The sequence below is a fragment of the Dermacentor andersoni genome, chromosome 4 (genome assembly GCF_023375885.2).
Source record: "Dermacentor andersoni chromosome 4, qqDerAnde1_hic_scaffold, whole genome shotgun sequence".
NCBI lineage: Eukaryota > Metazoa > Arthropoda > Arachnida > Ixodida > Ixodidae > Dermacentor > Dermacentor andersoni.
The window spans coordinates 147,594,084-147,617,982 of record NC_092817.1 but is presented as its reverse complement, the minus strand read 5'-3'; the positions used below and the strand labels follow the sequence as shown (position 1 = coordinate 147,617,982).

At 44.1% G+C, this 23,899-nt stretch overlaps 2 protein-coding genes across 5 annotated transcripts in view; one reads left to right on the top strand and one right to left on the bottom strand.

Moving 5' to 3' along the window:
- aop (ETS variant transcription factor anterior open) overlaps positions 1-23,899 on the bottom strand; it is a 167,257-nt gene that overhangs the window by 6,273 nt on the left and 137,085 nt on the right. For 3 of the 4 annotated variants that reach the window (XM_050184985.3, XM_050184984.3, XM_050184983.3), the window contains exons 4-8: positions 23,607-23,732; positions 21,414-21,514; positions 13,472-13,684; positions 4,815-5,049; positions 1,011-1,260 (exon numbers count right to left, since the gene is read on the bottom strand). In XM_050184985.3, coding sequence (XP_050040942.1) covers positions 1,011-1,260; positions 4,815-5,049; positions 13,472-13,684; positions 21,414-21,514; positions 23,607-23,732 — 925 coding nt within the window. The remainder of the gene's footprint in view (positions 1-1,010; positions 1,261-4,814; positions 5,050-13,471; positions 13,685-21,413; positions 21,515-23,606; positions 23,733-23,899) is intronic. The other variant, XM_055074512.2, reaches the window with a different exon arrangement.
- Positions 8,130-10,581, top strand: LOC126532218 (uncharacterized). The gene has a single exon (XM_050179884.3). The coding sequence runs from the start codon at positions 8,412-8,414 to the stop codon at positions 9,867-9,869; it is 1,458 nt and encodes a 485-aa protein (XP_050035841.3). The 5' UTR covers positions 8,130-8,411; the 3' UTR covers positions 9,870-10,581.

Below are 23,899 nucleotides of genomic sequence, written 5' to 3'. Positions count from 1 at the left end.
TATGGAGCTAAAGCAACCCCAATAAATTCTTCCCAAATGAAAATATTACTTTGGAAAACTTTGAAACAGCAAACATTTCATTCAATTGAAACAAGGTTGGTCAGAGTTAAGACATTTCCAAGCAAGTATTATATAGTTCGATAATAAAACATTTGCTAATGTATCAAAGCATCTTACGACAAAAGTGAAAAGTATCGCATTGGATGCAATAACTGCAGTAGTATCTTGCATCCGTATCTCAAATACTTGTTGCCTGAGTATCCTGTACCATATTGACACGTGTACTTGCCTACCTTTATCAGGCGACCACGTTTCACTGCCTAACAAATGTTATCGCACAGTGCAGGTCGCGCCTGTATGTATTGGAAGTTTCTGGAATGTTATCGATGCTTCCATCGGCTTTCTGTGACCGAACCTTGTGTAATCTGATCACATGTGTGCGCGACGTGAATAATGTAGAACTTTGTGGAAGGCACGCGGGTCCCAGCGATTACTCTGGAACATTCGACGACTGATGTATAAAAGCCGACGCGCTTGACCCGCTGATCAGATTTTCAACGATCGCCGACTGTGTTCGGCGTTTTCGTTGAGCATTGAGTGTAGCCTGTTTTTCTGGGCACAGGTTCGCCCAATAACGCTCATTTCACCATTCACAGTTTTCTTGCTGTGTCCTCAACCGTCACTACTATATGACAATATCATGATACAATTTCGAAGTATCTTTGCCAGGCCCTGCCGTAGTGGAGGACATATATTAATTTTGATCCCTAGGGGTTCTTCAGCATGTGCCTAAATCCAAGTGTGCAAGTGTTTTTGCATTCTTGCCTCCACTGAAATGTGGCTACTGTGTTCGGTATCAAACTCACGCCCTCAAGCTCAGCAGCGCAATGCAATCGCTCCTAAACTACCAATCTAGGAGCCACCGCGGCGAGTCTGCAACATAAAGATACTAATGTGATAATAAAAGTAGCCTTCAGTGCTTGCTATTGCAAGGCAAAACAAAGTACTACCTGTAACAAAGTCGCTCGCCAGGCTCCTTCTGGAGGATCTTGACCCGGTAGTAGTAGCGCATGGCACGCGACATCTTGTCGAAGTTCATGTTCAGGTGGTTTTTCTGCATGCCCCAGAGTTTGGCCAGCCGGTGCGGGTCAGTTATTTTGAAGACGCCCTTGGCCTGGTCCTTCCACGTGATGCAGTAGCGGTACTTCTGCTCGGGGTCATTAAGCAGCTGCTGCAGGAAGTCCCACAGCAAGCGGACACCTACAAAAGATTGTAGAATGCCAACAGAGAAAGTTGGTCCTCAAGCCCAGGGACAGAAAGCACAATTTTCTATCAAAAACAGACAGATTGTCTACTGCTTCACAGGTTAAAGGGACACTAAAGGGAAATATTATAGCAAGGTGGACTGTTAAAATATCACTGCAGAAACCTTGCAGCACTCGTTTCATCCCACAAAAGGACTTTGTTTAAGTGAAAATATCCTCTGTAGTGTCTGCATACCTCCAGCACGATTCAAATGACTCATCCCCGAGCGGGGTGTCTCAATGTTGGAAATGCTATCACTGCCCTTTACTGCCGTCAGTGAGTAAAACAGTGCCCGACAGCCAGTGTTATGGTTTCTTCTGCAAAACGTAAACGCATACGCCAGAAACCAAGCCAAGACAGAAGCGACGGTGCGAAAGAGGAAGGGAAAGCATGTGCCGAATCATAAACACAATCTTCCGACGCCTGTTTTGATGAGCCTCATTCTCTGCTACTTGGAGCTTATGCAAGTTTCGAAAGCCAGCAAAACAAGCGCAGCACTACGTGATAACGAAAGTACTGAAACACAAACACATGGGTGGCGCAGAGTCCAGCGAAAACGAAACCTTTTTACCACTCGCATTGTTGTCAAGAGTAATGTCAAACAATACCTTTTTCTAAGAATCAAATAGGAGCACAACAAGTACCATTTTCTTTCATTTTATAATGCAATCAAATAATCTTTTTTATTATGCATGACTGAGCACTACTGAAATAATTATAATTAAAGGTCACTACATCATCAGGCTATACTTGAATGTCCTGGTCGAGTCAAATCGTGTTCTGCATTTCCCTCAATTTCTAGATTACTGAAACTCTGTTCTGATGCATACTGATGCCTTAGACATTTTCGAGCATTATTCTAGTACTGTTGCTTGGTTTAATATTTGCCTTTAGTGTCCTTTTAATTTATAAGCCGGTGATTATTTCACAGATACCCGCCGAAGGCACAAACAATCGCTAGGAGATGTGCAGCGAACCAAGAACGACGTGTATCACTCACCTTTCATAAGATTAGAGTACACAGACACAGATAAGCGTGGCCCACTTCTGGCATAAATGTGTGAGAACTAAACACATGGCAAAAAAAAAAAGACGGTATGACTCAAAGTTTTACTCCGACGAAATGCACCAACATCTGTATTTGTATGCAAACACATTTTCTATGCTGGCTGCCTAAATCTGCAGTAGTTCTTCTCTAGAGCGAACGCATAGTACGTGCCTTGCCAGACACAGATTACTAGAGCACTCGGCTCTTTTTGTCAATCTAGCTACCGAAGCTACGTGTCATCATGAAGGGACACAAGCTTCACAGATGCTTTAACACAGAAGCCCAAGAGGTTGTACAGGAAATGCAGCTTCATTATTGGTGCTGCAATTTCAACTGTGAGATCGTGGCAGCTCTTATGCATTGTCACTATCAACATTAAGTCACTGAAAAAGGGTGTGAACCAGGTGTTCAACAATTTCCATTGTATGCTTTGCTGATGATCAAAATTGAGCGTTTTGGTTAGCACACAGCAGTGTTTACACCTAACACCATTAAACAAAAACAAGAGAGACCTATATGCATTGACGGCCTCACCAGACTGACCACGAGACACAACAAAACTCATGACAGTGTGTGAGTACAGTTAAACCTTGATATAATGAAGTATTTAAATTTTCATAACCTCTTGTTCACAGCACAGCATGTATTTAGAATCTCAATATAACGAAGTGCGTTTGCATGCGATTTCAATATAACGAAATCGCTTCCCAGCAACGGAATGCTGAGACAATAAATGAAAACTCCCAAAGACGCAGGTGGTCAAATGATTGAATTACAAGGGCTGCTTGCAACTGCATTTCTCAACACTTCTCAAATTGCGGGCAACAAGAGCGGCAGCTGAAATGGAGCCGTGGAGCCGCATCATATTCGGTATAAAGTCCAAGTGTCATAAGATCCTATCGCGCCCCACGCACTTTGTGCCTCAGGTGCTAGTGAGAGTGTGCGAGGGTGAGACCAGAAAGACGATGGCTTCCCGAGTGCCGCCACCCCCACCACCCTGCCCAAGCAAAGCGAAAGAGGGGGAGGGGAGCTAGCTCGCAGTAATGCACGACTGTAAGCGCAGCTGAGAGTATATGCACCCGAACACCCCGCTTTAGAGGTGATCTGCCGCGTGTGCAAGCTTGGCATCATGTAAACTGTCCTCCCACGCGCTTAGTATTGAAGGTTGGGTAATCTCGAGTTTCGGTGTCCCGTTGGAGGGAGAGGCAGACAAAGAATTCGCTGCCCGCTGCTGGCGCTTTTCATGATATTTTCATGATAGCATCGTCCCAGTGTGCATGACGCTATCAGCCCAGCCGCGGAGACGGAGCACACGCGAAAGCGTGGCTGGCTTCGCTTAATTTGTACCGCTGATGTGAAGATATCGTCGACATGGCACGAAACCGTATCATTCATCGCCAACTCCCAAATTCATGAAAATGATTTGTTTTCTAATTCAAATTTGCTTTTTTTTCGATTGACCGATAATTCAGAAAATCCTGTGGCACCTTTCCATGCAAAAAATATTGATCAGCGACTGCATTTATTTGCATAAGAAGTTGAATTTCAAACAACGAAACTTCAATATTACGAAGCAAATTGCCAATTTTACTTAGTTCGTTTTGTCAAGGTTGAATGAACTGTATAACCAGGCAAGTTCTACAGAAATCCACAAAGTAAGGGTGGATCTAAAGAAATCGTTTATGAACATTAATTTCGTAGCACAAGAAGATAATCTGCAGGCTTTGCTTCATGTCACCTCTGAGCTAAATCACAATAAAAGCTCTCTTGTCCTTCCAAGTGCTTGCCAAGTTCCTACAGAAAAAAAAGGAAAGAACAAGAACCAGCCCTCAGCTGAAGTTCCAAACATCCTATGAATATTTTACTTTCACGGCAGAGCTGATCACTGCATGGCTAATCCAAATTGAGACATCGCAACTTAAGCTTGCACACTCATCATTACTGAACACCACCACCTATACACGTGAAATGAATAACATAATGGAACATTATAAGCATGCAGCTATGACATGGGAAAATAAATGTCAATGTACACTAGAGAAGAGACATTGATAGCCGATGTTCTAGTGATGTTCTAGTTGAGGTTACGAGCAATAACTGCAGTATCATCATGTACAGCTGATAAACAGTAGCATATCAGGTCAGGTGCCAAGGGAAGGAAAACGCAATCCATAGTGGCAGAAGATTAGATAGTGATGAGATTAGAAAACCTACAAGCATAAGATGAAACCACATTCCAGTGAGCAAAAGTAACAGGATACTTAGAAAGACCATCCCACAATAGACCTAAATAGACTGATGATAATGAAAGTCATCACACCTTTCTCGCCACGGAGTAGATAGGGAATTATGTGTGCCCAATAACATGTATTCAACCTCATTTCGAGGTTTTCCTCAGCAAAACTAGTTGTTACCATTTTTTTTTTTTCACGAGAAATAAAACCAAATGAGGCACACTCACTCATCTTGTCACCTGGGGCGTCAGCAACAACACGGCCAGTTGCGGGTGCTGTCACTGGAGGCCCGGCGAGCGCCACAGGAGGTGGCAGCTGTGGTGGCTTGGCAGCCACGGGTGGCATCATCGAGTGGAGTGCCACGTCAGGGAGCATGCCTGGAAACGCCGACATCCCTCCCCTCGGTGGGAACACGACCTGGGTCGGCGGCGTTGGACTCCGCCGCACTAAATCCACGACACCCTGCAAAACGGTACGAGAAGGCAGGTGCGGTGTAGCTCCAAGTAGTAGCACGTCATGTGTCAGCATGCCACTGGCAAGGCTGAACAATGCAGAAGGACACCAAGAGAAACATAAACACCGAGCCTGAAACAAAAAAAACAAAAGCAAGGCACTCGACCGCACGTGAACAAGAAAGTCAGGATTTTGAGCAAATTCTTCAACCTGCTACTGAGACATGAATTTAAGCCACTAAGCCGACATCGCAACACGTGGTGAAAAACAACAGGATAAAACGGACGCTTGATGGAGAATGGGCAACAAAAGTGCCACAAGTACGATGACGCAAAGTTAAATTCCAATATGCTAATGAACTTCAACGTAACGAAATCCTCAATGCAAGAAGTTGTTGTACTTTTCATAACTTCATGTCCATTGCACATGATGTAATTTTAGGCTAAATATAGTGAAGTGTGTTTATCCACAATTTCTATGTCCTGATATTTCTACAGTGCCATGAAAGAAGATCTGAGGCATTAAATGGAAGCTATACCACAAGTGCCAGTGGTCAAACAAGTCATTTACATGTGGTTTCTCGCGGCGTTGGACTTCGCCGCACTAAATTCACAACACCCTGCAAAATTATGCAAGAAAGCAGATGCGGTGTAGCTAATTATGAGCCTTCCAAATAGGGATCCATGTGGTAAGAGTAGCAAGTAAGCAAAAATGGAAAGCAGTGTGTATGTGGTCTGTTCTTTCGTCCAATTGGTTACATCAATGGCATCATCGGTGCTGTTGTGAGTCCTCAGTCTGCAACATTTGCACCCCACAGCAATGACAGTAAGAGTACAGCAGCAAATACAATGTCCTTTTATTGTAGGACAAAGAGAACAGCTTACAGGCCGTGTAGTAGCAAAGAGAATGGATGTAGCGCTCAGTTTGGAACACTCCAGATTTTCTTGTCACTTGAAGTCACAGGATGTCATCTTCAATTCGCTTAGGAATTCAACGAGTGGCCTACCAGAAGTGTTTTTAAACTGTTGAGGTAACAAACCTTTATTTGATAAAGAACAATGGAAGCATAGTAACTCTGCCTATCACACAGCACTGTTGTTCCTGCCAAAGAAACTCTACACGATGGCCAAATTCCACCGCTGTATCATCAGTCGTCATCTGCCACCGATTATCCGAAGCGTGCACTATTAGTTCCTGAGCACCCTGGCAGGCGTCACTGCTGGCACACTGTCTCACACTGTGCTTGAGTGCAACGTAACCATACACGCCACACATGCCTCCAATACAGACAAACACAACACAAAGATGCTACACACAAAGATGTGGTCAAAATTATGCCCTTATGTTCTCCAAGGCACAGAACGTTCGAATATGAAGAAACAGCCTTGCAGCATAAGTTCAAAGTGTTGCATGCCTGCTTGGCTGCAACAACATGAAGGCAAGCAGTGGGTGGCAGCATAGGTTAAGCCTTTAAGGCCTAAAGCACCATAATGCCAGGAAAGTGGTGTGTGGCGAGCTAATGCCAGCCAATGTGCCACAGTCAGCCAGTGGCTGCAAAAGAAGCGGCCGAATATCCTCGAGCATTACAAGCCAGCCAACATTTACAAATACTGACAAGTACAGATTATTCTATCTAATCTCCTGGTTGCATATAAGCACTTTAAGGTGACAAAAGAATTTGTGGCTGATGGCAGTCACACATTCTACAAGAAGGCTCCACAACCTGGTTTTTCACTGTATAGCCAAGTATTGTGCCAGTGCTAATATGGTACTTTTTAAGTTTCCTCCAGTCATAGATGGGACTGGCTCCTTTCGAATCAACTCATAAATATTGAGTTGACAGCCAATGCTCCGGCTTGAGTTAATGAATAATGAATGAATGTGACGATGTAATGATGTAATGAATAAATACGAAGATGCACTGCATCTGCAAGATAATTTTCTGTTAGGAAAAGAGGTTGAATTTGGAGTGAGCGGGAGGCAATATATAGAAATTCCTGCAGCCACAACACTACTTCAGCTCAACATGATGCAAAGCATTGTTTGGCTAGAACTTCAGAAGCAAAATGGCAACCACAGTGGCAACGTGTGTGAGCTGGTGACATGTACAGCAGGAATGACACTGTTGAAGAGGAACTGTCTTATGTGCATTATGCTTCATTATGATACATATGTCCGAATTATTCAATGTTCATTGGTTCATTGATTTCATGGATTTGCATCATTCACATTCCGCAATCCGTGGGCGTTCTAGTAGGGAAGCGCGCGCCTCCGATGTCTGAGCTGCTTGACAATGACAAGCAGCCTCAGTGCAGTTATGCTTAGATTTCTGGAACTGGGTTGGGGTGGGTTGGGGTTGGGGTGAGGATCTTCTTGGGGCAAGAGATTTTTGGGGGAAACGATCCTGTAGAGCGACATGCTCTACAGTATCTGCTGCAGATGCATTAGCTGAACTCCAATGGCACTACATAGTGGCTAAAGTTGGTTTCTTGCGAAGTGGCCTGATGGCAATGTCACAGGGATTTAGAGGAAATTATGACGATGATGGCTGAGCGATGGAATAGTCGGACAGACACAGCCAAAACAATTTCAAGCTTTCAAAAAAACAATTATACGTTGGGTTCGAAATTAAGCTTCACACAGTCACTGTAGCATGGTTCACCGTTGGATGTCGTGGCAGCTATTTGCCCTTGGGGAGCTGTGAAACCACAGGTCATTTCTGTCATGTGGAAGCAATTCCACTGCGAGAAGTTAACTCAGGAGAAACATTTCTGCTGCTTCCAATCGCAAACTCGGCAGAGCCATCTCTGTGGAGCTCTAGAGAGAGACGCAAAGGCACGCGACTCACTGGTGATTCACACTCCGTCTGAAAGATTTGACGTGTAACCTACTAGTTGGCTGGGATGCGCCAGAGCCGAAACCATAATAAATTTCTGCATAAGTAATCTACGATAATCATCTAAGTTACATACCTTGTTCAGACTCCACTACATCATTGTTCATTTCACCTGTTGTGCCCAAGACATCTATTACAAAGTGGTGCTTGCTGAAGTATGATACTGCAAGACTGCAGCAGCACCAACAGGATGCTTAATCGCGTCTTGTTTTTCGTGCAGTTTCTTTGCTGCTCACGCGGAATCTTCAATGCTGGCCTTTCCTCGAGGTGCTTCGAAGTGGATGCGTCCGTTGACCCTGCGCTGCATTTGAAGCTACAGCCTGTGCCCGCGTATGATGGTCTACCTCCGAACTGCCCTGTCACCTCCCCGTGTGACAGCTTTGGCAAGTGCGATAGTGGTCCTATCGTCGCGCCATATGGTTCCAACTTACATGTTACGTCATCGGACGGCCCAATAGGAGCATGCTGTTTGTCAATGACGTCATCGACACAACGCTTAAAAGTCCCGGACCCGGCTTCCCTCGTCAGTGGGCAAGACTGCAGCAGCACCAACAGGATGCTTAATCGCGTCTTGTTTTTCGTGCAGTTTCTTTGCTGCTCACGCGGAATCTTCAATGCTGGCCTTTCCTCGAGGTGCTTCGAAGTGGATGCGTCCGTTGACCCTGCGCTGCATTTGAAGCTACAGCCTGTGCCCGCGTATGATGGTCTACCTCCGAACTGCCCTGTCACCTCCCCGTGTGACAGCTTTGGCAAGTGCGATAGTGGTCCTATCGTCGCGCCATATGGTTCCAACTTACATGTTACGTCATCGGACGGCCCAATAGGAGCATGCTGTTTGTCAATGACGTCATCGACACAACGCTTAAAAGTCCCGGACCCGGCTTCCCTCGTCAGTGGGCAAGACTGCAGCAGCACCAACAGGATGCTTAATCGCGTCTTGTTTTTCGTGCAGGTACGTTACTTTAAACACGCTCATTGTTTGAGATCAGATGATCGTTGTTTGCTGCTGCTCTCTTGCCCACAGAGCTTTTTGTCTTGTTTTATGCATGCACTGTTCTGCGCAAATCGGCTTGTCCTTAGCGGTGATGTTGAATTAAATCCCGGTCCCACGAGAAAGACTAATCGTAACACCGGTAATTCAGACGAAACTTCGTGTTCATCTGCTGAACCTGATAATGACATGAACAATATTTCCGGAATGCTGACAGAACTATTGGCTGGGCAAAAAACGATTGCTCGTGACATCGCTGACATCAAGGTTTTTCAGCAAGCTGTTAACAAGCGTTTTGACGCTCTGGAATCCCGTGTGGCCGCTCTCGAAAAAACTAGCGCTGATCCTAGAGTCTCACTTGACCATTCCGGTTCTGACGTACGCTCTTTATCTCGGGCCGTTTCGGAACTAATTAAAAAGAATGATGACCTTGAAAATCGCTCGAGACGCAACAATATAATTTTGCATGGACTAGGTGAACACAATGCCGAAAACACAGATACCCTTTTGTCTAATGTACACAAAGTTTTCACAGAGAAACTTCAAATTGAATGCCCGCCCATCGAACGTTGTCACAGAATTGGCACCAAACGTGAAGGTAGATCGCGCCCAGTTATATTACGAGTACTAGACTTTCGGAACAAAGTAGAAATAATGAAAATTGTCTCAAAGCTGAAAGGAACAAAATTTTACATAACTGAAGATTACTCTGCTAATGTACGTGCCATTCGCAAAAAGCTATGGGCAGCAACCTCTTCTTTTCGTGACCATGGCTCTATGGTGAGGTTGCGTTATGACCATGTCTTTATAAATGGTGTCCGCTACAGGTGGAATGATGCAGCTAATGCCCTAGTTGACGATTCAGGTCTCGCTGTAAACACAGTAGTGAATAATTCCAGCCCTTCTGACAACACTCTCCCGGCCACGTCATCTTCACCTTGACAAATTCGCGACTCTTACAAGCTTACTTTCTTGAATTTTAATGCAAGAAGTCTGGTAAATAAGTTCCCGCTGTTTCTTTCCTTGGTAGCCTCCTATTCCCCTCATTTCATTGGTGTCACCGAAACATGGCTTCACGATCACATATATGACTCTGAAATCACTCCACCCGGCTATGTAGCTGTCCGATCAGACCGCAAAACTGGCAGGGGAGGCGGTGTCGCCCTGTTTTTTAAATCGGACTTAAAGTTTTCAGTTATCTGTCCTCCAGCAGATCTTGAGTCTGTTTGGTGTAAATTATACCTAGGCAAAAAAACAATCATAGTCTCTGTTTTCTACCATCCACCTGCCTCCTCACCTGATAACATTTTTCTTCTAGCTGATTACATCAACACGCACAGTTTTCATGCATCTAGCTTAATTCTAATGGGAGACTTTAACACACCAGATATTCATTGGCCCTCACTATCGCATCACAGTCGTTTAGGTAGCGAACTAATTAACTTTTCTTTATCTTTTGGGCTTACACAAGTAGTCAATGGCGCAACAAGACAAAACACACTTCTTGACCTAGTGTTCATTAGTTCAGACCTTGTTGATAAGCTGTCTGAGTGTGAAATTACTGACGGAATTTCAGATCACAGGGCAGTGTTTATATCGCTAAACTGCACAGTTTGTAAACCGCGGGCCGAAATTCAAACTTTTTTCGACTTTAATCGCTCTGACGACACGTCTACTCTTGATGTCTTATCAGAACGTTTTGAATCGTTTTGCACACTTAGTAAAGATTGTGACGTGAATACATTAGTTCGCCAATTTGAAAACATTATAAAGCTGTGTATTCGACGCTTTGTTCCGTTAAAAAGTAAGAAAAAAAATCGTGCCCTTCCTTGGATGACTAGAGAAATCTTGCAGTTATCACGCCGCGTTAGAAGACTGAGACGCTCAAAACGCAGTAATGACCCTGATGCAATTGCTAGATTCACCTCTGCCAAAGAGGAACTGAATTTGAAAATGAATACGGCCAAAGATTTTTTCTTTCATACCGAGCTGCCAGGATTACTAAGAAATAATCCTCGGAAGTTCTGGCGTTCTGTCATGCCTACTACTGAATCTTCATCTTCATTTACCATCAATGATGAAACTATAAAAGATCCTGCACGCATCTCCAATGCATTCAATGAATATTTCCATTCGGTGTATGCAAACTATTCCCATGTCTGCCCTGCTTTCGATAATGATTCAGATCTTTCTATTTCCAACATTTCCGTTGATGTTAATGGCGTTCTTAATTTGATATTAAATTTAGACACAAAAAAGTCTAGTGGCCCCGACGGCATTCCTAATTCCTTTTTACTTCGCTATTCACAATGGACATCACGCTATATTGAAATTATATTCAATAAGTCTCTAGATACAGGAATCGTTCCTTCATCATGGAAACTTGCAAGAGTAATACCCTTGTATAAAACCGGCAGGAAGACAGACATAATGAATTACAGACCAATTTCTTTAACTTCCCAATCGTGCAAAATACTGGAACATATTATTTACAAACACATAATAGATTTTCTGGAGTCCAACACCATTCTAACTAATGTCCAGCACGGCTTTAGACGTGGTTTCAGTACTATCACGCAGTTAACCGACTTCACCCATGACATCGCTTACCAGTTGGATCTAGGTAATCAGATTGATGCTATCTTCATTGATTTTTCTAAAGCATTCGATTCATTACTTCATTCTCACCTCTTGCAAAAATTAAATGCAATACTAAAAAATTCCCATCTGGTCAATTGGATCGCTAGTTTTCTTTCTAACCGGTCCCAATACGTCGACTTTAGTTATGCAAGGTCATCCATACTTGAAGTAGGCTCCGGGGTTCCTCAAGGATCCGTCCTTGGTCCTTTATTGTTTTTAATTTATGTCAATGACCTCCCAAAGCATGTTTCCTCTAATATTCGTCTTTATGCTGACGATTGCGTCTTATACGACGTGATTGATTCCCCGAATAGTTTTCAGCGATTAAATGATTCCTTTGTCTCTTTCAGTGCTTGGTGTGAAAAATGGAAAATGAACATTAATTTTAAAAAAACGGTTGTTTTGTCCTTCACGAAAAGAGCAGCACCTGTAATTGCGACATATTCCTTGAATGGATCACCTTTAACCAGAGTTCGACAATACAAATACCTTGGCGTAACATTTACTCACAATCTCTCATGGACTACACACATTGACCAAACATGTTCAAAGGCCCTAAAACAGCTTGGATACCTGCGTCGTACTATGCAAAAGGCTCCGAAGGCAACTAAACTTTTAATGTATAAAACTCTTGTTCGCCCCATTATCGATTATGCCGCTACAGTCTGGTCCCCACATAACCAAAACAACATAATCAAACTAGAAGCAGTTCAGAAAAAAGCCGTCCGTTTCATTTTACATCGGTATGACCGCTATTTTTCACCCTCGTCTGCCCTCCCTACGCTGAATCTAACATTACTTTCAGTACGTCGTGATGTGGAATCATTAAAATTCTTGCACAACATACTTAACAAGTCATACCACACTTCAAGCACAGCTTGCATATCTTTCACCAAGCCTTCTTGCACGCGTAATTTCCACGAGCTTAATCTTAACCCTCTCTATGCCCGTACAAATACCTTCAAGTACAGCTTCTTTCCCCGCACAATAGAAGTATGGAATTCCTTGCCTGGCTGCCTTCGTTCACTCCCGATAAACGAATTCGAAAGTGCTGTCTATGAAAACCAGTATATGTAACTACTTAAATCAGGTTTAGTTTATACTTTATGTGTGCGTATTGCTGTGTCTTTGCTTTTTATGAATCGATGAAAACAATTTGTAAGATTTTGTAAACGATTGTAACGATGTTGTAAGAGTCATTGTTGATTTCACTTTATTTTTGTTCAACACTGTTTTTACCCACTCCTGCAATAGCCCTCCTATGGGGCTGCAGTATGTACAAATAAATAAATAAATAAATACGCAGAATTCCTCCCCCTCATCAATTGTTAGAGCATTGCCGAGGGTAGTTGTTTACAGCGCTGCAGGCCCAGGTTCAATTCCTCATGGGGGCTAAATTTTGCATATCTTTTTCACAAGGCCATAGTTTTGAGGCCATACCCAGCCAGCCAGGCAAAAGTGAGTGGGGTTAGGCAAGGAATGCTCTCACATCAGGGTTTTCCCCAGAAATTTGAGAGGTGGGCCTCTTGATGAGAGGGCCTCTGCCGAGGGAGGACCTCTCTCCCACTTTAGAATGGTGCCAAGATGGCGCCAAGGGAAAGCTGCATGATTCACGGTGTGCTGGTACCTCCCAAAGCTCAATTCATCATGCGATTTTCATTGTGAGCACACTAAAAAATGAAACTTTCTCAATTTCTACGTCAGATTTTTTTCGAATGTTTCCCCATGTGATAAAAGGTGCACCTGGAAATCTACAAGAAGAAAAAAAGAAATAGAAACCATGGTAACTGTAAACCGGAGTAATGGGTGGCATTTCCCCTGTCACCCACAATGGGGAGAACCCTGTCTCACATTAAAGGTGCTACCCCACAGTGAATGCGCTGAGCAAGAAAATGGGAGCGCACCTGCTTGTCCACTAGCAGGGGCGTGGCTGCGAGGGACGGAGGTGGAGAGGAGTTTTTGGCTGAGCCAGGACCTCCTCCATTGGACGATGGTGTGCTGCTGCCAGCCTGCATGCCAGCAGAGTCCCCCTGGACACTCTCGCCACCCGAGCTGGGGTCGGGGCTCAGAATCACAGTGCTGTCCACCTCTGCTGACAGGGGAGACACCTGCAGGGGCTAGGCACAAATGGAGCCCAACGTGAGTCCATGCTACAACAAAAGTAAGTGTGGTGGCACACCCTATCAGGCTCATATATATATATATATATATATATACAGTCAAACCTGGATATAAAGAAATTGAAAAAAGTTCGTAATTTTTCGTTATATACAGGTTTTCGTTACATGCAGTTTCAGGTTAAGACTGGTAAGGATCATGCCAAAACGAAATAAAAATGCGACAGATACCAGTCGCATTTATTTATTTGAATGGTGAGTGAACTCACCATTCAAAGAATTTATTTACTAGAGATAAACTGCGTAATCTTCGCTTGCTGCTTTTGCCCGATCAAAGCCACTACTCGGCGCTCCAAGGAAACTAAGGCATCCAGGGCTGCTTCATCATCCTGCGAGCTGACGAAATGGCGCAGAACGTCCACCACATCCATCAGTTCCCTCGCGGTAGGCACCGCACAAAACGTATCAGGCTCTGGCGAACCGTCACCTTCAAGGCTATCTTTAACGTTTTCCACAAGTGCCGCATCAGTCATCTCTTCCATAGACACGGCGCCGTTGTCCACAAACAAAAAGTCGCACAGTTCGACACCGTCGGGCACCCCACCGTTCATGCGTAGTTCATCCCACGCTTCTGCGACCTCGGGTGGGCTTGAAGGTTCGTCTTCAGGGACTGTAGCTTGAATAGCCTGATTTACCTGAGCCTTGGCGAAGCAATTGGCGATCACTTGTGATCCGACCTCTTGCCACGACGCAGCAAGCATTTGGATTGCTTGGTAGATATCCACTTTCGTCTGCCGTTCAAGGTGGATGTTCAGGAGCATCTTTTGTATCAATCGACGGCGGTAACAGCATTTAAAGCTGTTGATAACCCCTTTGTGTAAGGGTTGTATGAGAGAAGTGCAGTTAGGTGGCAAATACTGCAGCTCGACGTTTGAAAGCTGTAGGCCTTCCACATGGTGCGCGGAGCAGTTGTCAAGCAGCAAACAAATGCTGCGGCCTTGTCGCTTGACATCTTGGTTGAGCTTCTTCAGCCAGTCGGAAAAAACTGCCCACGACATCCACGCTTTGGAGTTTGCCACATATTTTACTGGCATCCGCCTTGTTCCTTTAAAACATCTGGGTCGGGTATTGCGGCCAATAACCAACGGGATTCGCTTGTCGCTGCCATCAGTGTTGGCGCAAAGCAAAACCGTCACGCGGAGTTTGCTTTCCACCGCGGCAGTCTTCGCCCTTTAGTGACAATGTGCAGCTCGGTAACATTTGATAAAACAGGGCCGTCTCATTAGCATTATAAATGTCGGCAGCTTCATAGCGGCTGAAAATGCCGGGAAGCTTCTCAGCCACCCACGAGGCAGCAGCATCGCTGTCTGCGGAGGCAGACTCGCCAGATATCACCTTTCCGACGACACTGTGCTGGCTTTTAAATCCTTGTAGCCAGCCGTTACTCGCTTTGAAGTCGTCAGAGCCCAGGATGCAAGCAAAATCTATGGCTTTCTGCTGCAAAATTGCGCCACTTATGGGCACGTTTTGTGCTCGTCTGTCCAAAACTATGCAAACATGGCGTTTTCCACATCAGCATACATCGACGTCTTCATTCTTTTCTTCTTGGCACTTGTGCCCGACTCCATCGCAGCGCGGATGCTTTGTTCTGCAGCAAGAATGGTTGACAGGAAGCTGGCTGGTATATTGAAACGGGCAGCGACATTCTCCTTTTTTTCGCCGGCGGTAACCGCATTCAAAATCGAGAGCTTATCTTCAAGCGACAAAACTTTGCGTTTCCTCACAGCGGAACTCATAGCAATGAGCAGACACCGTAAACACACACCTGCACATGCACGTCAACACGCTAACGAAGAAGGCTTATCATAAATGTGCCGCAAGCACGGCCGCAAGACACAACAAAGAATTTGTTATAGTAGTGCCACCTAGTGTCAAGCTACAAAATGAAAACTTAGAAGTTGCTACGCTTGCTACGGAGCGGCGCTCAACACCATCATCATCACCGAGGTTTGCTTGTTTGCTGCGATTGCAAGCGTTCTGCTCGCGGTCTACTTTACCTTTTGATATAAAAACTTACTTAATCAATATTCATTAAAGTTGCGCACTGTGTGGTCGAATTTTGGGCAAAACATTACAAGATACAGCTCGATGATCTGCGCCGCAAATTCGTTACATCAAGGTCAACCGCCCCAACGCATTCGTTACATGGAGGTCGCCTATACATGGGATTCAATGGGGGATGTGTTGGGGAATTGAAAAATGTTGTAAAATCCAGGAATTCATTACATAGAGGTTCGTTACATAGAGGTTCAATTTTCTATATATATACGAAAATGTACTTTGCTGTACATTGTGCTTACTTGATCTTTGCATCTATCCCAGTTCTTACAACCTATTGAAGACACTTCATGCTGTTGTAGTGCATGTTTTTGCGCTTCGTTTGTTCTCATACTTTTAGGCTGTAACTTAGTTTGTGTAGTACTTCTTACTGGATATTCCTTATTTACTGTTCTACACTGAACTATATAAATATGTGTTTACTATGTGCATGTTACGATGGCTTCTTATTATGTTTGTGGCACATGTATTAACAAATTGTCTCCATTTTTCCTACTCCTGCTATATAGCCCATGCGAGCTGCGGTACATATAAATAAAGCAATAAACCTGTGGTCACCTTGCGATGACTGTGTTTACATTACAACAGAACTGCACTTTAGAATGGGTCTTGTCAATCCATTCGAATATCCGGACTGCTCACGTGATGCACTTCACTTGTTCATTGCCCATCGTGTTTCAAAAAACGGTAAGGTTATGTACTTGTGCTGTACCATCGATGCCATTTGGTACGCTAAGGTTGATTTAGTATGTGCAAGCTACTTGCATCTGCTATTTCTGAAACGCTATAATTTTAGATTAAAATTATTCAATGCTGGGGTTTTAGATGCCAAGCCATGGTCTGACTATGAGGCACATTTGTTATCGAAATCTCAATTTAATGGCTTTGATAGATTTTGGCAAGATTGCCTCTGGGCTTCTCCCCCCCCCCTATTTTTTTCTATTTGGCAATGATGCTTAAGGTATAGCCTGTATAAAGTAAGATACAGTAAAAGCTCGTTAATTCAAACTTGAAGAGGACCATAAAATTGTTCGAATTAGGCAGAGTTAAAATTAGCGGGAGGGCGCCAGAATGAAGGGCCATCGTGCCTCGCTGCGCGGGCAAAGCCCAACGAAGCCACCTCTGGACTCGTTATCATGAATTAGGCGCTACTACACGTTTGTGGCAGGTGATTTTGTAAATTAAGTTCATGGAGCTTGAACAGCGAACAAAATTATTCAGTCAATTGTATGCCAGAAACAAGCACAGACATGCATTCATGTAAGCAGCGAGCCTTAATGTTGAAATATATGCATTATTTGTGCTCCAAAACATGTTTATTTACAGGGCAGGGTTAACGCAATCAAAAATTGGAGGACGCTTAAGCTTCGCCTTCAAGAGTGGAAGGCGACAGCGTTCCCGTCGACCCGCCAAGGGGTGTAAGACGCGCTACGGCGCAGCGACTACGCGCCCCGCATCGGACGTGGTGAGCGTCGAGCAACGCAGCGTTCGGCGCGACAACGAAATGTGCGCCTGAGCAAGCGACGCATGCCTGAGCCTTAGAAACAGCTCGTTTCTAAGGCAACACCGCGTTCACTAGAGGCGCTTTTGTACCGCTTTGAAGCATCGAACTCGTGGCTCAGTGGTAACGTCTCCGTCTCACACTCCGGAGACCCTGGTTCGATTCCCACCCAGCCCATCTTGCAAGTTGTTTTTTATTCATGAAGTGCCTGCTGGGATTTATCGCGCACGGCCAACGCCGTCGACGCCGACGACACCGGCTTTTCTGCGACACGAGCTCCTTAACGCTGTCGCGTTAAAATTTAAAGTAATCGGTAATATGCATTAGCTTGCGTTTCTTCTGTCGCGACTCCATAAACATGCGCTGGAGCACTGGTGCCGGCAGCGCCCACTGTGGAAGCAAAATAGCTGTCGCAGCAGCGTGCACGCACGCTACCCGAATGGCACAGGTACATGCAAGACGGAGCGCTTGCAGGCACCATGGAAACAGCTGTTCGCCGTGGCCATGAAGTTACGCTCTCAGACACACAGATGGCGCTAGCCATGCAAGCCAGGGGCTGTAAACCAGGGGCTCCCAGTTCAAATTAACCGTTGTGGATACCGACACAGTTGAATTATCTGGAGTTTTCCCCCATCAAGTACACAGGGCTGTGCTGGGACTAGGGTGTCAGTTCGAATGAACTGTAAGTTCGAATTAACGAGCTTTTACTGTATTCTTATGTACTGAAATGTCACTGCATCTTTGCTTTTACGAAGTCTTAAGCAAGATTTAGCACTTCCTCTTGTTAACTGTGAAAGCGATTACACAGAAACTCTAATGCATATTTCACCGATACTGTAGATCCCATGAAAATGTCCACAAAACACATACCTCTAAAAGTTCAGATGTGTGTCTCTAAAATTAGTCTCCTTAAATAGTTAGCTGGAATATATATGGTTAGAATTTTTCTATAAAAAGCACAATAAATTTAGAGTACTAAGAATGTGTGGCTGTCTTGTTTTCCACTACCTCAGCTGTGGTCTGAAGCTGCCAGAGAACATATTTTCCACAAATGCTTTGAAAGCTTATCCCCTGGTATGTGTGTTGAGTCCATGGTGCAATGTACCATTTACCAGTTACCAAATGTACAGAATACATCTATCACCTGACTTTCTTCTTGAAGAAACTTTCAGATTATCAATATTTTACATCTTCTGTGCTTCTCATGTTTTGTTTCCGAAAGATTCCAAACTCGATTTGATATTAAAGGGCCGTTCCCCACATTTAGCCATGTTGAACAGACAAGCGCAGTGTTAAAGAAAATTTATGGGGTCACTATCACACAAAGCACTATCTCATTATGAGGCGTGCCGTAGTGGGGGACTCCGGAAATTTCGACCACCTGGGGTTCTTTAACGTGCACCTAAATCTAAGTACACAGGTGTTTTCGCATTTCACCCTCCATCAAAATGCGGCCGCCATGGTCGGGATTTGATCCCGTGACCTCGTGCTTAGCAGCCCAACACCATCGCCACTAAGCAACCGTGGCGGGTCAGCGCAGTGTGTACATCACCCACTTACAATCATGTGTGCAAAGTATTGCAGCACTGGGCACCACAAAAACAGCTGAAATATCAAACCAAATGCTGCCCACCCTCCTCTCAGGGAACCTCTGCTTTCAGCCAAAGAGTCAAGGTAACGCGCACAAATGCACTTGCATAAAGCACAGTGCTAGCTACGTCACTCCCCATGACAAGTGACTTCGGTTAATCGTCCAATGCGAGAGGTCAAATGCCATTGCTGTGATTGCACCGCGCAACAAGAAAAGGAAGAGAATAAAGAAAAAAGCAGGCAGGGCTTGCCATGTGACAGTAATGCGGACCCTCAGCTCTGGTATAGAAGAAGGCAAGAAAGGGACACCACGTGTGGATGCTACTTGAGGCAAAAGGAGAGAGTGTCTCCATTAGCAGTGACGCTCGCCTCCTAGCACATGGTAACAGGACAGTTAATGTCTTAAACCTCCTCCAATAATGAACCGTCATGAAAAACTGTTTTGCTAAAAGGTGCCTAAGATGGCATTTTACAACTTCCAGTGTCATCATCACCATCATCAGCCTAGTTAAGCCCACTGCAGGGCAAAGGCCTCTCCCATACTTCTCCAACTACCCTGGTCATGTACTAATTGTGCCCATGTTGTCCCTGCAAACTTATTAATCTCATCCGCCCACCTAACTTTCTGCCACCCCCTGCTACGCTTCCCTTCCCTTGGAGTCCAGTCCGTAACCCTCAATGACCATCGGTTATCTTCCCTCCTCATTACATGTCCTGCCCATGCCCATTTCTTTTTCTTGATTTCAACTAAGATGTCATTAACTCGCATTTGTTCCCTCATCCAATCTGCTCTTTTCCTATTCCTTAACCTATCATTCTTCTTTCCATAGCTCGTTGCGTCGTCCTCAATTTAAGTAGAACCCTTTTCGTAAGCCTCCAGGTTTCTGCCACAGCTGTTATACACTTTTCTCTTGAGGGATAATGGCAACCTGCTGTTCATGATCTGAGAATGCCTGCCAAACACACCCCAGCCCACTCTTATTGTTCCGATTATTTCAGTCTCATGATCCGGATCCGCAGTCACTACCTGCTCTAAGTAGATGTATTCCCTTACCACTTATAGTGCTTCGCTACCTATCGTAAACTGCTGTTCTCTTCTGAGACTGTTAAATATTACTTTAGTTTTCTGCAGATTAATTTTTAGACCCACTCTTCTGTTTTGCCTCTCCAAGTCAGTGAGCATGCATTGCAATTGGTCCCCTGAGTTACTAAGCAAGGCAATATCATCAGCGAATCGTAAGTTACTAAGGTATTCTCCATCCACTTTGATCCCCAATTCTTCCCAGTCCAGGTTTCTGAATACCTCCTGTAAACACGCTGTGAATAGCATTGGAGAGATCGTATCTCCCTGCCTGACGCCTTTCTTTATTGGGATTTTGTTGCTTTCTTTATGGAGGACTACGGTGGCTGTGGAGCCGCTATAGATATCTTTCAGTATTTTTAAATATGGTTCATCTACATCCTGATTCCGTAATGCATCCATGACTGCTGAGGTTTCGACTGAACAAACGCTTTCTCGTAATCAATGAAAGCTATATATAAGGGTTGGTTATATTTCGCACATTTCTCTATCACCTGATTGATAGCGTGAATATGGTCTATTGTTGAGTAGCCTTTACGGAATCCTGCATGGTCCTTTGGTTGACAGTAGTCTAAGGTGTTCCTGATTCTATTTGCAATTACCTTAGTAAATACTTTGTAGGCAACGGACAGTAAGCTGATTGGTCTATAATTTTTCAAGTGTTTGGCGTCCCCTTCTTTATGGATTAGGATTACCTTAGCGCTCTTCCCAGATTCCAGTACGCTGGAAGTCATGAGGCATTGCGTATAGAGGGTGGCCAGTTTTTCTAGAACAATCTGCCCACCATCCTTCAACAAATCTGCTGTTACCTGATCCTCCCCAGCTGCCAACTTCCAGTGTATAACTAAAATTTACAACGGGGCCTGGTGAGAGGCCATTTAAGTAAAAAAAAGAAAAAGTAAACCATATATTTACAAGGTGACTTACTATTCGTAACGGTGAACTGCAGCGACTGCCTAGATAAAAGCCAATATTTCCCAACCTTCATCAAACTGTTCCCAATATGGAAGGTGGAAGATGAGAGCATCATAAAAACAGAAAAAGGAAGGCTTCACAGCAATTAAAAATAAAAGGTGTTTGCATTACGTTTACCTGTCGGTACATGCTCCTTCCCCAATGGGTCTCGACCCACTTCCATTGCTCACTGGCTATGGCATTCTGCTGCTGAACAGGAGGAGGTCGCAGTTTCGATTCCCGGCCATGGTGGCCACACTTCAAAGGGGACAAAATAAAAAGAAATGCTTGTGTACTTAGATTTAGGTGCACGTGAAAGATCCCCAGGTGGTAAAAGTTATTATGGAGCCTCTCCATATCAGTGTTTCTCATAGTCTCAATGTTGCTTGGAGACGTTAAAACACTACGAATCAATCAGTCATGCGGCCTCTGAACAATTGTCACAGGTGTGCTTGACAGTAAGACGCCAATGAATGATTACTCACCTGATTGTAAGATGTTGGGTCTTGTAGCAAAACCTGGCCAAACCCCTGGATGTCTCTCGTGATGACTGTGTTTCTGGGCACAGATCCGTTACCATGTGTACCTGGAAGAGAAGCGAATGCAGGCGAACCATAAGTTAACGCCTTTTTATTGCAAGCACACAGTTCGGATAAGATGCCTGCATGTGACATGCGCAGTTGTGTTTCAAATGACCCACAGACTTACAGCAGGTCCCAACAACCCTATAAGCCTCAAGCCTACTATGACTTCATCCCTCTGGAACTTCAGCCACTATGTCCCTGCCGAAGTAGAGCAATGAAATGACTGCTGCCATGACTGGTGGTACTTCAATATGGTGAAGTGGACAATTTAGCAGATTAATTACATGGCAATTTACATGAGAGCCTCAAAGTCCAATTCTTTTATAAGACGCACTGCAACAAAGCATCTAATGAAGAAGATATTGTAGCGAAACGTCCACAACCCTGATTAAAGATATGGACTCCAATGCAAATTACTGAGAAAGGCTTGATGTATGTATTTGTGTATATTTATTTATTTATTTATTTGTGTGTGTGTGTGTGTGTGTGTGTGTGTGTGTGTGTGTGTGTGTGTGTGTGTGTGTGTGTGTGTGTGTGTGTGTGTTTGTCTGTGCTCATGTGTGTTTGTTAGGTACATTACAGGCTCCGTTTAGAGCATTCAGTAACGTGGGATTATACAACAAAATATGTGATGAGCATGACCAAGAACAAGAAAAAGTAACAGTAAGCAGTAAAAAATAATATTTAAGAAAGGGCACCATTATACAGTCTTATTTTGTAATATGTGCATACATAATCAGCAACAAAGCGCATTTTTTAAACAAAAATATCAAGTGCCTTCAGCAAAAACTGGGTCATTCAACTACATTTCACATTACCACTCGCTGCTGCTTCTTCATGATTATGAGTAAGCAAGACAAAAACAAACTTTATACCATGTACAAGCACCTGTACTTTGTACAGTCAGCCACAAAAGTTCATCGGATGTGGGATTTGCAAAAAAACTGTCTTCCTGCGATGCCTGGTTATACAGCCTTTAATTCAAACTTGCAATATGTAGTAGTTTTTGCAACCTACACAATGATCCACTAAATAGAAACGCCACACCTTAAAAGAGCGGAAGTTCACATTTGGCATGGAAGTGGTGCCCTTTAAACTTTATGGCTGACAGTGCATCATACTGATCTGTTGGATGCAAATTTACTTGGATAGCACTTATGCCTTTCAACAACTGTGCTATGAGAGTGTGTGCTGCAGGCTAACAGCCTGCAATAGTTATCCACCCAGATATTGCACAAGTTAGTTCAGATGAATATGTTATAGCATTTTTTAAAATGGCACTCAAAGCCACAGTAGTGGAAATCAGAAGATAAGTTACTGGCACATGAAAGCATAGAGATGTAATTGAGCAGCAATAGCTATCAGAAAAAACAACTGAATGCATGTGATTAAAACCATGAAACTGGGGCACTGATTGGCACAAGAGTGTGTGTGCTTATCTAAAAGGTGAGAACATGAAGTGACGCAAGCCATTCAGCATGGGATATGTTTGAGACAACACGTTGAGCAACAGAAAGGTTAAACATCCAATTAATGGGGCATCCAGTGGTCATCCACTAATGCTATTCAAGATGTCACATAGTATGACAATATCAACATATCAACGCGGTGTGTCTGATTCTGCTGTTATGCCTGACAAACTTCATTTGGAGGTCGAACAGCAGGTCAGAAGAGTGCGTGTAACTTTAGGAAAAAACCGAACTAGAAATTCTTAAGTCTCATACTTTTGAATAATCTGCAACAAAATAAACACTTCCCACATTTTACACTAAAGCTCGATACTTGTATTCAATCATGCACGTGCAAGCAACCACTAAAACACAGTTCTCAATAAATGCAGTACTCAGTGAAGTGCAGTCACTCAAGCTTATACGCTAACAAGTACAAACACATGGATATCTTTGTCATGCAACATTCATAACTCAGAATGATGTGCCAGCAATATCTGTACTTATACTTGGGCAGTTACACTTCTGTAAGTATTAAATATGACAACAGCAGCACTCACAAATGCCACATGCCAAACAAGAAAAGCGAACGAACTGATATTCAAGCAAAGACAAGCAGAAGACGAGCTCAGAAGCCCAAACTCACCATTAGTGAGCCGTGCTGTGTGCAGAGCCCTGTGCAAAAGAAGCTGGAGGGCATTGAAGAGGACATCTCCTGCCTTAGGGGCTCGCTCCAGAAAGTCTGCCTTGGACAGCAGGCACAACGCCTTTCCTGCATTTGATAGGTATAGAGCGGAACTTGAGCACCCAGGCAAAAATTTCACAACTGGTTTCCTTTGATTCCAACTGGAATGAAATGATTCGAAGTGGTACCAGTTGGAAACCAACTGCTCTGCTACTCGTTTCAAGCGATCTCAGCAGAAAGCTACTGGTCTTGAA